This window comes from Chlamydotis macqueenii, chromosome 15 (assembly GCF_036417535.1).
Source record: "Chlamydotis macqueenii isolate bChlMac1 chromosome 15, bChlMac1.mat, whole genome shotgun sequence".
NCBI lineage: Eukaryota > Metazoa > Chordata > Aves > Otidiformes > Otididae > Chlamydotis > Chlamydotis macqueenii.
In genome coordinates, this window is record NC_141570.1 from 2,930,471 (window position 1) to 2,944,718 (window position 14,248).

The 14,248-nt window shown below is 57.3% G+C and overlaps 1 protein-coding gene across 5 annotated transcripts in view; it reads right to left on the reverse strand.

Moving 5' to 3' along the window:
- Positions 1–12,800, reverse strand: part of SLC5A10 (solute carrier family 5 member 10) — a 36,342-nt gene extending 23,542 nt beyond the window's left edge. For 2 of the 5 annotated variants that reach the window (XM_086759330.1, XM_086759331.1), the window contains exons 1-7: positions 12,690–12,800; positions 11,959–12,030; positions 11,054–11,158; positions 10,386–10,445; positions 10,082–10,186; positions 4,590–4,695; positions 2,936–3,016 (exon numbers count right to left, since the gene is read on the reverse strand). In XM_086759330.1, coding sequence (XP_086615456.1) covers positions 2,936–3,016; positions 4,590–4,695; positions 10,082–10,186; positions 10,386–10,445; positions 11,054–11,158; positions 11,959–12,030; positions 12,690–12,800 — 640 coding nt within the window. The remainder of the gene's footprint in view (positions 1–2,935; positions 3,017–4,589; positions 4,696–10,081; positions 10,187–10,385; positions 10,446–11,053; positions 11,159–11,958; positions 12,031–12,689) is intronic. The other 3 variants (XM_086759334.1, XM_086759332.1, XM_086759333.1) reach the window with 2 other exon arrangements.
- Positions 12,801–14,248: the final 1,448 nt, after the last annotated feature.

Genomic DNA, 14,248 nt, shown 5'->3' on the forward strand with positions numbered 1-14,248 from the left:
GCCTCCGAGATCAACCGGCAAAACGCTCGCCAACTCGTTAGCTCAGAAGTGCTGCCCGGAGAGGGAGGGCTCGTTTGTGATGGTATTTTCTTGTAGTTATTTAAGAGACTCTTCTGTTAACGTTTTGCACAGCAGGTCCCGTTGCAGTCCACCCTCCCTTCAGAGGGTGACCTGCGGTCTGGGACAAAGGCTCCTCAAGGGACCCACTTCTTTTGACCTTGTACTGTAAAAGCAACCTGTTTATTAAAGCTCCCCGGTCCCAGGGCAGGGGAACCTCGCCTAGGACTATTAAAACACAAGATGAGGGAGCCTTTGACTCGATACACTACAGCTCAAGGTGCCCTGGCACAAGTGTCCAGCCAAATGTTTTCGACCCTTCTGGGTGTTTCTCCATCCCCAAGTCTCCAGCAACCAGTGGGGAAAAAAAAAACCAAAACCCAACCCACCCACCCCAAAACTCCTCACTGTATTTCTCCTAGGAAACGGGATCTGAGGCCAGGCCTTAGCCCGAGCCCCGCTGCAGAGTACGTGCCGTGAACAAGCCCCAGCAAGCGAGCCCCCGAGCCCTCGGCAGCCGCCTTGGCTCTCCCTCCCGCCCCCACCGCAGCCGCCAGCCCCGGGCTCTGCCCTGGCCCCCCACCACCTCCCCGCTCCTGGGGGGCACAGGCTGAGCGCTCCTTGCAGCTCCCCCGGTATCCACAGCAGGAGAACTTTGGAGCCAGAGGCATCATTTTTTGGAGGAGGGAGGGATGGGAGGCACCCACCCCGCTCCCCTCCACGTGCCCGGCCACCCACGCAGCAGCCACGGAGGAGATAAGCAGGGGGGTGCGTTGGCACTCCCGTACCCACGGCAGCTGCTGCTATTTGGGAGGGTAGAGGATGCTCCGGGACCCCCTCTGGGCTCATGGAGGGGAGGCTCAAAGCAAGGCCCACAAGCATCCCTTGATGCATTTCTCCTCCAAGTCCAGTCCAGCTCTCACATCCTGCATCCCTTCCACTCCCACCCATGGACTGCGGTCCGGACCCTCAGCTCGCGCCCCTCCAAGGCACCAGCGCAGGGTGGGAACATGCTCTTTCCTGCAGGACCGTGCCCGCGAGCGCTGCTGCCTTTAGACCGAGAGCAAATCCCTCAGGCATCGGGTGCTGGACACCGGGGTCACCACCAAGAGCCACCGTGAGCAAATCCCAGTTTCCAAACACCCGTCCTGCCCCATTGTCCCCTCCCGCCTGAGGACAGCCCTGCCATTTCCCTTACCGACCTGCAGCCCTGTCCCCATTCCAGGGCACCCCCCTGCCCCAAGGCTTTTGGGGAGGTTGCAAAGTGGCATCATCCACCGCGACCCCATTTTGCAAACCAGCCCCTCGTATTTCCTGGGGAGTCAGCGTTTGGAAACCCCTCCCGCTCTTGCGCAAGCGGCCCTGGCTCCCCTCCAGCACTTGCTTTATCCAGGCACCGGCTACTCCCAAGCTTTGCATGGGCGTTGGGCACCGACAAAGGCTCTCTAGAGGCAGAGGGCGAGCGCTGAAAGCGGAGATTCATGCCCGAGGCTGCCAGCCTGCTCCCTTCCCAAAGGTGTTGGCCGTCAAGTCGCAACACCTACGCTTGCCGGGACGGAAGAGCGGGGCTAAATCCTCGGGGCGGCGAGAGCTCCCCGAGGAGCTTGTCCTTCGTCTCCCTCTCCCAAGCTCCCTCACCTCCCTGCACGCGCCGTTCCAAGCGTTGCGGGTTGGCAAAGCCAAAACAAGCCAGGCTCCGCAGTCGCCGGAGGGGATTTCCCCATCCTTGCCCACCTGCCCTCCTACCCTGGCTCTGCGTTGCTGCACCTGGCCAAGTTCACCAGGCACAAGCCTAGGAGAGCCCCGTGGCCAACTATGGCTCCAGATGACCTTCAGCCACCCCGGCGAGCACAAAGGCTGCGGCCACCGCTCGCATCTGCTTGGAGAAGCAAACATGCTCCTCTGTCCGGCGCAGGTCCTTCCTTCGGCCGGGGTGGTCAGCATTATCCTCGCTTCTCCGGGAAGCATCTCTCCTTTCTTTTAGTTCTGGAAAATACACCCTTCTGCGTGCAGGGCTCGCCCAGGAGCAGGGACCGGGCTGGCTGCGGGTCTGCGGTGGCTCCCACCTCCACGGCCAAGCTCCTGCACAGCCTTGGGTCAAAGCCTTTCCTACCCACCTGCCCAAGCAGACTCCACCGGGAGATGGTGGAAATGATCTCAGGATTGCCTCTGGAAACCGTCCTCTGCAGTTAAACGCCTGCCTTTGAGGCTGGGACCTGACATTTTGCCTCCTACTCCTTGCGGCCAAGAGCCCCGATGGCAGAACCAGGCCGACGAAAGCTCCCGGCCTCGCAAGGGCGCTCCGCGGCGAAACGTACGGAGACACAACAGCGCTGGGTGTTCGGAAAGGGCCGGTGCCAAACCGCACTCACTGGAAACGGGAGGAAGGCACGGCACTACGCTCTGCATCCCCGGGCAACGCCCTGCAACGGCATCGTGTCCTGGCATGGCCATCTCCCATGCGCGTCCCCGAGCGGTGGGAGCCTTTCTGAAGGCCCTGCTGCAAGTTTTCCAGAGCAAAACTGGAAACGCTGCTTCGCTGTCAAACACTCAACCAATCTCTCGAAGCGTGTGGGCTAGAGGCACACGCGCGGAGCCACAATGGCAGCAGGAAGGTCACCAGCACTGGGGACGCCCCGTAGAGAGGACCCGGAGATGCTTCATGGCACCTCCACCCAGAGTAAGGGAAACACGGCAGCAGAGGGAAGACGAGTGGACCACAGACTTTCTTTAGGGGATTGCTTCAGGCCAAAGTCTTCTGCTGGGTGTCTTGGCCACCGAATGGCACAAACCAAGTCTTTTTATTTATTTCCGAGACCACTCGAGTGGAGAGAGCAGGTCCCCGTGGAAGAGGGACCCGTGCTGTCCCAGCTCTTACCTTTCACGGCCAGCGCGACGGCTCCCAGGACCATGATGAGCGTCTGCAGGGCGTCGGTGTAGATGACGGCCGCCAGCCCCCCTGCACGACAGCAAGGCACAGCATCGGAAACACCGCCGGATTTGGTGGTGAAGTCCCAATAAAGCCGCCCATGCTGGCAGGGACGTGCCTGTCACCAGCCTCATCCCACGGCGATGGGGAGCTGCGGCGGGAGCAGCTCCTCGGTGGGTCCCCTGCAGATGGGGGGGCGGGGATCAGCGATCCCACCCACCTGGGGCAGGGAAGTGGAGCCGAGGGATGGTAGTAGGGGAGGGATGGCAGGAGGGATCGGGAGGACGCCAGCCAGCCTTCGATCTTCGGACGCTCCAGCACACAGACCACATTCCAGACACCGATCTCATCACTCATCCCACCTCTCCCTAGCACCATACCAGTCCTCCCAACTTCGCACGCCCCTCAGCTCTCCCCCCAACCCTACAGTTTGATTTCCCAGCACCTGACACCCAGCAAGGTCCCTCTTCCCCATCCAGCCAGCAGCATTTCTCCCTTCCACCCCAAGCTCTCCCTCCAGACCTGTTGCCACCCCAGGACCTGTTTACCCGGCCAGAAAGCAACTTCTTAGCATACACCAAAAAAATAAAAAAAAAAAAAAAAAAGCATTAAAAGTAGAGAATCTAGAGAAAAATAGGTCAAAATTTGAACCAGTTTGAACCCCAGTCACCGACTCGCATCCCGGGAACTCATGGCTGTGCCGTCCCTGGGAGACAGAGGGATGGTCTGAGGAGGGTGACAGAGCGATCACACCCGCTGCCCGCGCTCTCGCCGCAGCGCCCTGCTTCACACCAAGCGTCGCGGGCAGGAAAAAGCCCAGATGGGATTTGCTGGAAACCAAAGCCTGGCAAAACCCGCCGTGTTTCAGATGCTTAAACTGCATCTCGTTTTGACGGCTGGGACGAGACAGCGAGGGAGGATTTACTGCTGGGCGCCTCCACCGGTGCTATCAGAGGAGGGGACGTCCCAGCCAAAATAAAAACCAACAGGGCTGGGACGTGTGGTCCTGCGGTTGAAGAGAAGGACTGAAAGACAGGAACCCCACAATTTCCAGCTCCAGCTCCAAACCCTCATCGCCTCCGGATCACAAAGGAACCGTACGGATCGACCCTACGCAAAAGTAGCCGGTCCCACGACGGGGAGGCACGGGCGAGAAATATTCCCAAAATATTCCCAAAAGCTTTGCAGAGGGAGGGCAGCGAGGTGCGAGTGGCAGGGAAATGCGTTGGGTGAAGGCTCTGGGATTGTGGATTCCACGGTGATGGCCCTGTAACAGGAGAAGCCCTGATTGCTGCTGTTACAAACAGGCGCAGAAAAAAAAAGCGTTTATCTGCGTGATAGAGGAGGAGTTACGACAAATGAAAAGCCGTAAGGACAAAGGCGAGGTCACGCGCTGAGTCACTGCCTGAGCTGACGCTCAGCGCTGCTCAGATACCGGCTGGATAGGGCAGGGAACCTGAACCCCGGTAGTGTAAACCCCAGAGACCTTCCAGGAGGAAAACAAAAATAAACTAAAAAAAAAAAAAAAATAAAATGAGGAGTGTAAGTGGTGTGCTTCAACCAAAGAAGAGAGACCGAGGCCAGCAGATGCTGAGCAACCTACCCGCCATGGTGTAGAGCCCGGTGACCACCAGCATCAGGACGGTGGAGAGGTAAAGGTCCCAGCCCAGGCAGACTTGCACGAAGAGGGCCCCCGAGTACAGGTCCGTCTGCGCGGAAGGAGGAACTCAGGGCTGGGACAGGTGGCTGCCTCCCCGCCACCCCGAGCGGCTCCGGTTCCCTCCGCCGACGGCAGTGCCCCACTCTCCAGGTGACATCTCACCGTGCTTCCCGCAGAGCCCTGGAGATGGAGCACCTGGCACCAACCAAGGGACCACGCTCCACCAAACCACCAGCAGCCTTGGGTGCTCCTCAAGGCACCCCAAGCTGTCCCCCATCCCAAGCCCAGCGTGTGTCTGTGCCGCCTCTGCACCCCAACACCCCGCCACGGGGACAATGCCGGGAGCGGCAGTAGCCGGTATTTCACGTTCTGCTTGGCAGGATTCACTCTCCTGGCACCCGCGCTGCCGGCGAGGAGGCTGCCAAGGCTCGGTTCCCCCTCCCAGACCAGGGGTCTGCTGCTGTGGGTAGGAGGGGATCTTCTCCCTGGTGTAGGGGGCACCTGCAACATCTTTAGTGATGGATGGGACAGCTCAGCGCCACTTCACTGGAGCCCGTTACTGGCGCTCAGGTGGGTGCTGGTGGGACAGGACCAGGTTCTCACAGTGGTGTTTCAACCTCGATAGCCACTCGGTGGTGAGGAGCACACATGGGCAGCACCAGCATGGAGCAGAAGAACCCCAGGACTGCTGTCCCAGAGCCCTTCCCCAGCACCAAGCCACCTCTTTGCTGAGCATCTCTGGGAAAATATCTCCTCCTGGTTTTGCATAAGTGGGGAAACCAAGGCATGGACAAGTGGCAGAAGCTGCTCTTGGCCCTGAGGGAGAGGCACCAGGCCAGGTGTCCTGCACACCAGCATGGACCAGCCTCTTCCAACACCTCCCCTGACCCTTGCAGCTCCCCTTGCAAAGCCCCTGGAAGAGGCTCAGGGTTTCCACTTGACCATGGAAGGACAGACCAACTCTGCGTCCAACACGCTGCCTCCACCAGCCCCGGCATCTCCTGCACCCGCATCACATCCCACAGGGACGTCAGCAGCGTGCCTCTGCCCAGAGGAGCGTGCGCAGGCCTGCAGCACACTCAGCTGCCAAACTGTCTTGAGATGACTGACACCCCAAAAGTGACCACCATTTCCCACCCATGGGAGGGCTGGACCCACGCAGGGAGGTCTGGTCACGGCTCAAAGCAGAGACTTAACGCAGAGACTCAGAGGGGCCTGGGGCACCTCCTCCAACAAAAGCAGCGACGCCGCAGGAGGAAAGGACCAGGGGCTGCAGGCAGTGCCCGTGCCACCACCGCGTCTCCACCCACAGCTGAGATCCAGCTATCCCCGGCGCTCGGCTGAGGTGTCTCCACAGAAACCTTGTTTGGAGGAAGAAATGAGGCCAGAAGGGCAGGAAGAGGCAAGACAAGCTGACTCCACACCCTTGCCCAGAGCCGTGAAGGCTTCTCGCAGCCAAGACATTAGTTCTGATTTGACATCTTTCTTCACACACCTCCTAGAAACCATCCCCCAAACAGCAGGGCTGTCATGTCCGGTCATGCGGGAGCAGTCGCTTGGGATTAGTAACCTGGAGGGCTGGTGTTATTTCCCATATCGCACCTCCTCCACCCAGCACCGCTCCAGCAAGCTGAGGACTGTCACCGTTTGATGGAGCGGGGCCGTGCAGGATCACGCGATGGAAAAACCAAGGCACGTACCACCTAGCAGGGCTCCATCAGCCACGAAATCCAGTGGGTGAGCGCACATCCAGCTTCAGCAGAACCCAAAAGTCTGTTCCCTAGCAGATAAGCCCACACCGTTAGGCATAACATTGATTAGATCACAAATCAAACTGACCAGAAGAGCACTTGCACCACTACCTTGAGGATCCTAATTCAGGGAGTGTTCCACAACATCCGGCCTGGCATTCCCACGGGAGGTACTACTTGTCCTCAGCTGCACTTGGGCTTGGCCACGTGTCCAGGAGAGCCCTCGCCAGCAACAAGAGGAGATTGAGCCCTGAAATGTCATGCTGAAAAGGAACCAACTCACGGGCAGCCATTCCAAAACCTCTACCAGTGGCTCCTCTGATGCCTTTCCACCACAAATGCAATCCAACCACAGCTTGATAACACAGAGACCACCAAGCAGCCCTACAAGGAGACAACTAAGCCACTAATGCTCTCAAGCTTCAACTAGAAGGCAGAAAAGCCCCAACCAAAGGCCCTCAGCCATCTCCTCCCAATGCAAGCTGAAACGGAAACCCAAAACACTTTGAGCCTCCCCAGCACAGTGCCAGCCAAACATCCTTGGTGTCTCCTGGAGCTCCCAGTGTCCCTCGGAGGGATCCACCACTCATCATCTCAGCACCGACCAGAAAGTCTGGGCCCCCCGGGGCCGCCTGCTTCTCCACCAGCCCTTCCCCAGCGCCCAGCTGCGAAGACTCAGCCCTGGAGAAAATATTTCTTAACTTCTTCTCCCGGCTTTCTCAATGCTTAATCATTTTTGCAGTCGTCTGCAAATGAGTCGGAGCCTTTGCTATGAGGAAGCAGAGGCATCTTTCACCTCCCTTCCTGGTAATTCTGCTGGGGTGGGAAAAAAAATAAAAGCGCATGTGACTGACTCGTTAATAAGACATCCCAAATACAAAAACAAGCTAATTAAAACCAGGCATGACCTATTCATAAAACAAGTCCTTTCAACTGTAAAAGGAGAGCAGAAGCCTTTGAAGTCAGGCCTCGTAATCCAGCGAGATCCCTGCCTTCACCGGTGACCTCACTTGGAAACTCGTTCTTACCCAACATCGTTAATGCCTTCCCAATGAAAGCTGCCTTCAGAGACAGCTTGGGCTGAACAGCTGGTGAAGCCAAAGCCTCAGGAGAACCAGTTACCCAGGGTACTGAGGAGTCTCTTTGCCAAGGCCGGGGCGCCTGTGCAACTCCTCACGTGTTCCTAGCCAGGGGGGACATCGTCTCTCAGCAGGACTTTGGGCTTCCCTGCCGCACCCTGCCACGAAACGCACAGGGTTGGGGTCCACCAAAGGGTGAATTCCAGGAGAGGAGGGACTGGCATCCCCCCTGACCCAAAAAGAAGAGCCAAGGGAGCCACAGTAACGCCTTGTCAAGCTCGGGAGAACGCGGAATGGACATCCATCTGTAAACCCACCGTCTGCAGGGAGAGGGGGCAGGAAAAGCCCCGCTGGTCCTGGCCCCAATGAAGACCAAAGGAAACCCCGGTCAAGCGACAGCACTGCCTAATCGCCCTGAGTTTCGCGCTCTCCTCCCACGCTCCCTGCTGCGGTCACCACCCGGGACAGGACATCGGGCCAGTTTGGCGACGCCCCGCCAGTCCACAGACATTCATCCCAACCCGCGGCTGGAAACAACCATTGTTCTGAGAGATTTACCATGAATGGAGCCAGATGCCAAGATAATCCCCTTATTAGGCTGACTCCTCTTCTGCTGCATCCTGCATGACTCAGAGACGAGAGAAGAAAACTCAACAGACCAAAGAAACTATAGGCCTGGCTGAGAAAAGGCATGGGAAGAGGAATTTGGGAGTGTCCACCAGGCTCCAAACACAAGGTTGGGCTGCGAAGGGCCAGGAGAACCGCAGAGGTTCCCATCGGCGCGGGCACGGCGCAGAGGTCATCTCCAGGTTCATCTGGTGCTGGGCAAGGGGTGACACCACAACGGTATCCCAAGCGAGGAATGAACTTGTAGGATGTCCATCCCTTCTGGGCAAAGCCACGGAGAGACTGGAAACCAAAGGGACCAAGCACATCCCCACGGCGTGGTAGGGCGCGGTTTTATAAGAGAAGAGGAACTCTGTGACAGTCTGGGAAGAGATTCAAAGACAACCAGCCCTCCAACCACTGGTAATTTGTTTCTTCAAATTCAGTCCAGCAAGAACAAACTACCCCACCAGAAATTCTACCCCAGCTTCCAACCTTCCCCAGCTTCCAACCTTCCCCTTTAAACGGCGGCAGGGATTCGTGCAGATCCCAGGGACCAGCACCGCAGAACAGGGATGCTCCAGCGTCTCCCTCGAGCTCTTCCGTCTCCTGAGCAGCACGCAGAGGGGGAACGAGTGACAACAGTTTGCCAGATGTTAGAAAAATTGGGGAAAAATCCAAGTGTCACTGCCCAAACTGGCAAATCAGGCTGACTTCAGGAGAAATGCTGTAGGATTTTCAATGCCATGAATGACGAGGGCATGAAGAATTATCAGTGTAATGGGAACAACGCCCTCCAGCACGCTGGGACACGGTTTGGAGGGGAAAATACAGGTGACAGCCACACTGACGGAGTCACCAGCGTCACCTCTGCCACGCTGAACGCCCTGCGCATCGGGGCTGCCACCTCCTGCCTTCTAAACCCGAGGCACAGCGCCCTGGCCGAGGCCCGGGGCTGGCGCTGGAAGGGAGGAGGAGGCAGAAGCGCAGCGCGGGGAGCAATGCTGCACCCAGCCAAGCTGCCGTTTGCCAAGCAGGGAGCTGCCGAGCGCCTCGCCGCGGGGAAACGCGCTGCGGCGTCGGCCCTCCCGCCCTGCAGACACCCTCTTCTCGCAGCCAGCCACACGCAAGAGCACGTTTCTTCCAGCCAGGCACCTCTAAAAACATCTTTTTTTTTTCACTGGCGAAATGCAGAAGCCGCAGCAGACCCCGGGTCAGGTCCGGCCGCTCCGAAGGCGGTGGCGCGGGATTGCTCCCTCCAGCGTGTTTTTCTCCTCCAGAGCATTTCTGAGCTGTTTGCTCTTGATCTCTGCCTCGCTGTCTCCAGCCCCCAGGGCTGTCTGTGCCCGGCTCTCCTCCGCTCACCCCGGGCCCGGTGTCACAAGCTCTTTTGCTGTTTCACCTCAGATAAACTCTTCCCACGGTTACCGAGCGGGCAGCGGGAGCAGGGGCCGCACGCAGGGAGCTGTGAATGGGGTGAAATTGGGGCAAAACCATCCCTGGGGAAAGGTCCCTGAAAAATCAGGCACTTCATGCACAGGCTTGGGCATCTTGTAAGTGTGGCAAGACTTTCCTTCCTCAGAAAACCCGCGTGCCCTAAAGCAACGAATGCATTCCCAGTTCAGTTCCCAGCTCTGCCCAGTCCCTCGGGGAGCGCTGGGAAGCATCGCTGCCAGAGCTTGGAGGAAAAACCCAGACGATGCAACCCAGCCTCTGAGCACGTTTCATCCACAACCCCCGCTACAAGGCGAGCGCACCGTGAGTTTGGGAACCCTGACATCCAGGCACGAGCATCGCTGCCGCATCTACCTACAAACACACGGGGTGCTGCCGATGGCATCTGCTCCCGAATTTCCACCACCTGTCTGCTCCCTCGTGGAGCATCCTGCAGCAGCTGCTCTCTCCGGACTCGACCACACAAGGTTTGAGCCTAAAATAAGCTTTCACTTGCTGGAAATCCGCCGTGGATCTGTCACGGAGTCGTGCGGGAGCTACTCACCGAGATTTTGGTGAAGATGGAGAGCAGGAGCGACAAGGCAGAGAGGTACATCCGGATCCTCTGCCCTCCGAACCGTCGCTGCAGATACTCGGGCATCGTGACGATCTGCCAAGGGGGAACGGAGGGATCGCTGCCCTGTCCAGGCCCCCTCCTCCAAGGATGGTCCCGGGACAGGCAAGGGGACAGCTGTGTTCCCAGAGCAGGGCTTTGGGGTCTCAAAGGACAGCGGTGGCAGCCCTCTGGGGAGCCGGGGACCTGTCCGGGGTCGCGCTCCCCGCTGCAAGCTGAGGGCAGCTCTACCTACCCCGGATGAGATGTAGACCGGCACAAACACCCAGGCCAGCGCCAGAAGAGCATAGGTCGCCTGTGGGGAAGGAAGAAAACGGCTCAGGTGGAAAAAACGCTCATCCTGCTACAGCTTGACGTGGACTGCGGTGCTAGGCCCCATCTGCCACTCCTGACCCAACCCCAGCTCGCCCTCAAATACACATTTACATCCCCAAACGCCTTCAAACGGTAGGCGTGGGGGCACAAAGCCATGGTGGAGACCCCCCCCGGCAGCCCCGCCAGCAGGAGCCTGCTCTCCTCAGCACTTCAGCTCCTGACCAGACATTTCCCACTAATTCCTTGAGCACCAAGCAAGATAAAGGCCATATTTTCGCTGCAGAACTCAAGGACTTTGGAAGCCACGTGTGTGGAAGCAGGGAACGGGTGACCTACTCAGCTGGACCAGGACGCTCTGCACTGAAACGTCCTTTTCCCTGAGCACGTGGGCTTGAGTTGACTCCAGACTCGCTGTACGTGCACCAGACACGAGCTGGAGAAGCTGAGTTAGCAGGGTTGCGTTAATTACCCCCTGCCCGACTCCTCCCAAGCCCTTGGAGACGTTGTGTGAAGCTGCTGTGAAATGGGCCATCTGCTGCGACACGGCTCCAGAAACTCATTTTCTTAATAACACGACACATTTCTTACATTCCACTCGAAGCCGGTGACAGCGATTCCCCCGGCAGCACCGGTCCCGGCCAGCCCGATGAAGAGCCCCGAGCCTTCACTGCTGGCGAAGAGGGAGGCGCCGATCTGCAGAGGAGCACAGGAGGTGCTGCGGGTGCCCGGCTGCCGGCTCGGCACGGCAGTTGCGCCAGCCGGACCAGCTTTGGTGCTTCCCCAGCAGCGCAGCCCCGAGGGGATAACTCGGTAAGAGGAAGAGGCAAAAATAACATCTGAGCGGGAGCAGGAGAGCGCAGACGTCCCCATCACTTCCAAAAGCCAAGCATGGCCAAAGATACACCACGTGTGATGAGGGACGTTACTTATTCTGCAAGAAAACCCCTTAACAGACTCCAGTCCAGGTAGATGTGAGCCCCAGGAGCCAGCGGTCCTGTGCATCCAGCTCATCTGGGCATCCCCAGTGGGTTTTGGGTGGGCTTTCTTGCCTTCAGGAGGATGAGGAGCCCCACGTTGGTGCACTTGCCAGAGGTGGCCCTGTCCTTCCCCTGGCCAGAAACGGGAAGGACCTATAACCAGTTTATCAAGATCATACTGAAATAAGAGGAGGGGAAAAAAAGAAAACTTGGGACACTCATGTCTTGTTGGAGCCACCAGGAGCTGGTGGGAGACCGATGTTTGGCTCCAAAAACCCCTCCCCAAGTTCAGAGCAGCCTACGAGGAGACCCAACATGCCGGGTGGGCTCCAGCACCCTTTGTGAGATGAGAAGACACAAATCCTAGCAGGAGGTGGTGTACGGAGAGTGGGGGAGGAAAGTGTGGCAGGCAGCGGAGAAAGCAGAGGCACAAGAGGGAATTTGGTGGGAGTGGGAACGGTGCTGGATGTCCCTGCTGCCCAGGGTGTCACAAGAGGGACACAGGTCTTTACTTACTGGCCACCACGCCATGTCTCTGCCAGCAAGGAAATAGCCACTGACGGTGTTCCTGTTCACCCTGCACGAAGACTGGGAGGAGGAAAGATCAGCATGGAGCACCCTTTCCCTACAAACCCAGACGGCACCAAGAACCAGGTCTCCCAGACAAGGAGCCAAGAGACAGGAGACTTCGGATAATTAATGGGAGCTCTGCAACTCCAGCTTAATTACACGAAACAGCGGCTGCACCCCGAGTACCTGGAGCCATGAGTAGCAAAGGAGGCACCCCGAGAGGGGGAAGCACGGAGGATGCGCCGTCCTACCGCCGTGCCGGGCGGACGGGCTGGCTAAGAGGGCCCAGCTTTGGCTACGATTTTTCCGCCAGGCAGAATAAACGGCTTTGGAGAGCCTTTGTCTGAAGCTGTGGGCGGCTGAGGGCTTTTCCTGTTAAGCAGGGTATTTGTCTCAACGCCGCTTAATAGACAAGCAGATCTGCTTACGCCCAGCAGACCGGAGGCCGGGGAGAGGTTTGTGCCGCGGTTCATTCCGCCTCGTCCTGGGCCTACAGGAGTCTTTCCACAGCGGGTGAAAGGGGTGGTTTGTACAACAGCAGCACGGCGCACAAAATACAGAACGAGTGCGAACTGCAGCGGGAACATAAGAGAGGCTTTCAAAATATTCCATGCGGAAAAACCAGCCCTGAAAGAAAACTGTTCAAAAAGAAAGCAGAAAGTGAACGGAACACTTACCCATATTCCCACGGCAACGTTTAAGGAAAAATAAACCACGACGACGACAAGGTCAGCAACGCTGAACTGCGCGGGGGTGAAGGATCCAGCAGTGGAGTTGCCCTCCATCATTCCTCTGCCTCCTTCCTCATCCTCAGCCTCACACAGTCACTGAATCAGTAACTCGTTAGCGGCTGGAGGGTGTTTATCATTAAACAAGGCAGCAGTAGGAGCTTCGCTTCTGAAGTTTCCCCACAGCCCTTCCCACTGGCACCCGGCGGGGATGCACGGTCCAGGCGAGCATCTCTTGGTGTCGGTGTCTCACGGCGAGCACCTACTGAATCCCCGCGTCCCTGGGGTTTGATCCCGAAGAAGCTGCAGGCTCCAGCCCCAGCTGCCCCTGCAACTAATGCATTTCTGCGGCACAGGCTTGCAGGACACGGGCTGCCAGTGGTGTCTTGCGGAGGGGCCTAAAATCCAGATACTGCTGGGCAAAAAACAGCCAAGGCTTTTTTTTCTACCAACTGTAAACCAAACCCCAATATTTTTCTTGCAGATTCTAAGTCTGGAAAGAATTTTCATGAGCTTCTGACTAGTCAATTACTGTAGAAATTGCTGAATAAAGCAGGGGTTTTAAAGCGTTCTTTACATTTGAAGGACCCCAGAGAAATACCTCTAAGAACAGCTGGCATTGCTGGTGGTCTGGTATTTTTGCGTCTGGGACAAGCACAGAGACGGGGCAGCTCTGCTGTAACGAAAGGGGTATGAAAATAGTCAGAGCGAAGTCACACCACGTATCACAAGCTCACGCTGATAAAATAAGTCCACCACAACCAATGCGCCCATCGCTGAGACAGGCCAGCGCATTTCTCCTCTTTCCAACAGCCACTGAGGCACCCGGGAGCAGGTTTGCGCACTCGCGAGAGGAGCTGAAGCTCTCCCTCAGCGCCCCGCTGGAATTTAACCTGCATTAACACATTCAAAGCACACAGAAGCGTTAACGCATCAGCCTGGTGTACGCATTAACGTCGCCGAGCTGTTTGATAACCCACTGTCACTAAAGTACAACCAGTACAGCCTTGCCTTTTGTCATTTCAGACGGAATGTGCCCCTCCGGACAGCACTGCAAAAATCAAAGAGAATAATTTCGTGAAAAATAAATTCACAGAATGAAGAACAGCGTTATCTGAACGGAAACGTGCAGTTGCTTAAATAAAATCACCATCTCGCTTCCGAAGGCGCCAACAAGACCCACTCCTGGAGATCTTTCATCAATATCCACATCTCCTAGCCACAGTCCAAGCCTCCATCGTTCCCAGTGCTGTGCCAAAACAGATGAGGAAACGAGAAAAAAAAACCCAAAACCAAAAAAAACCCCACACCACCACATACTCAAAACCAGGTTTTATCCTTAAAAACAAATCAACCTTCCAAAGCCCTTGGAAGTTTGTCTCAGGCAGAGAGAAATGGTGTCAAACACTCATCTTCACTTCTGGTTTTCGACACGCCGTAAGTCTTATACTCGTTTGCAGGACACTCTGATGGCGACACCAGACCAGACACCCCTGACACGCTCATTA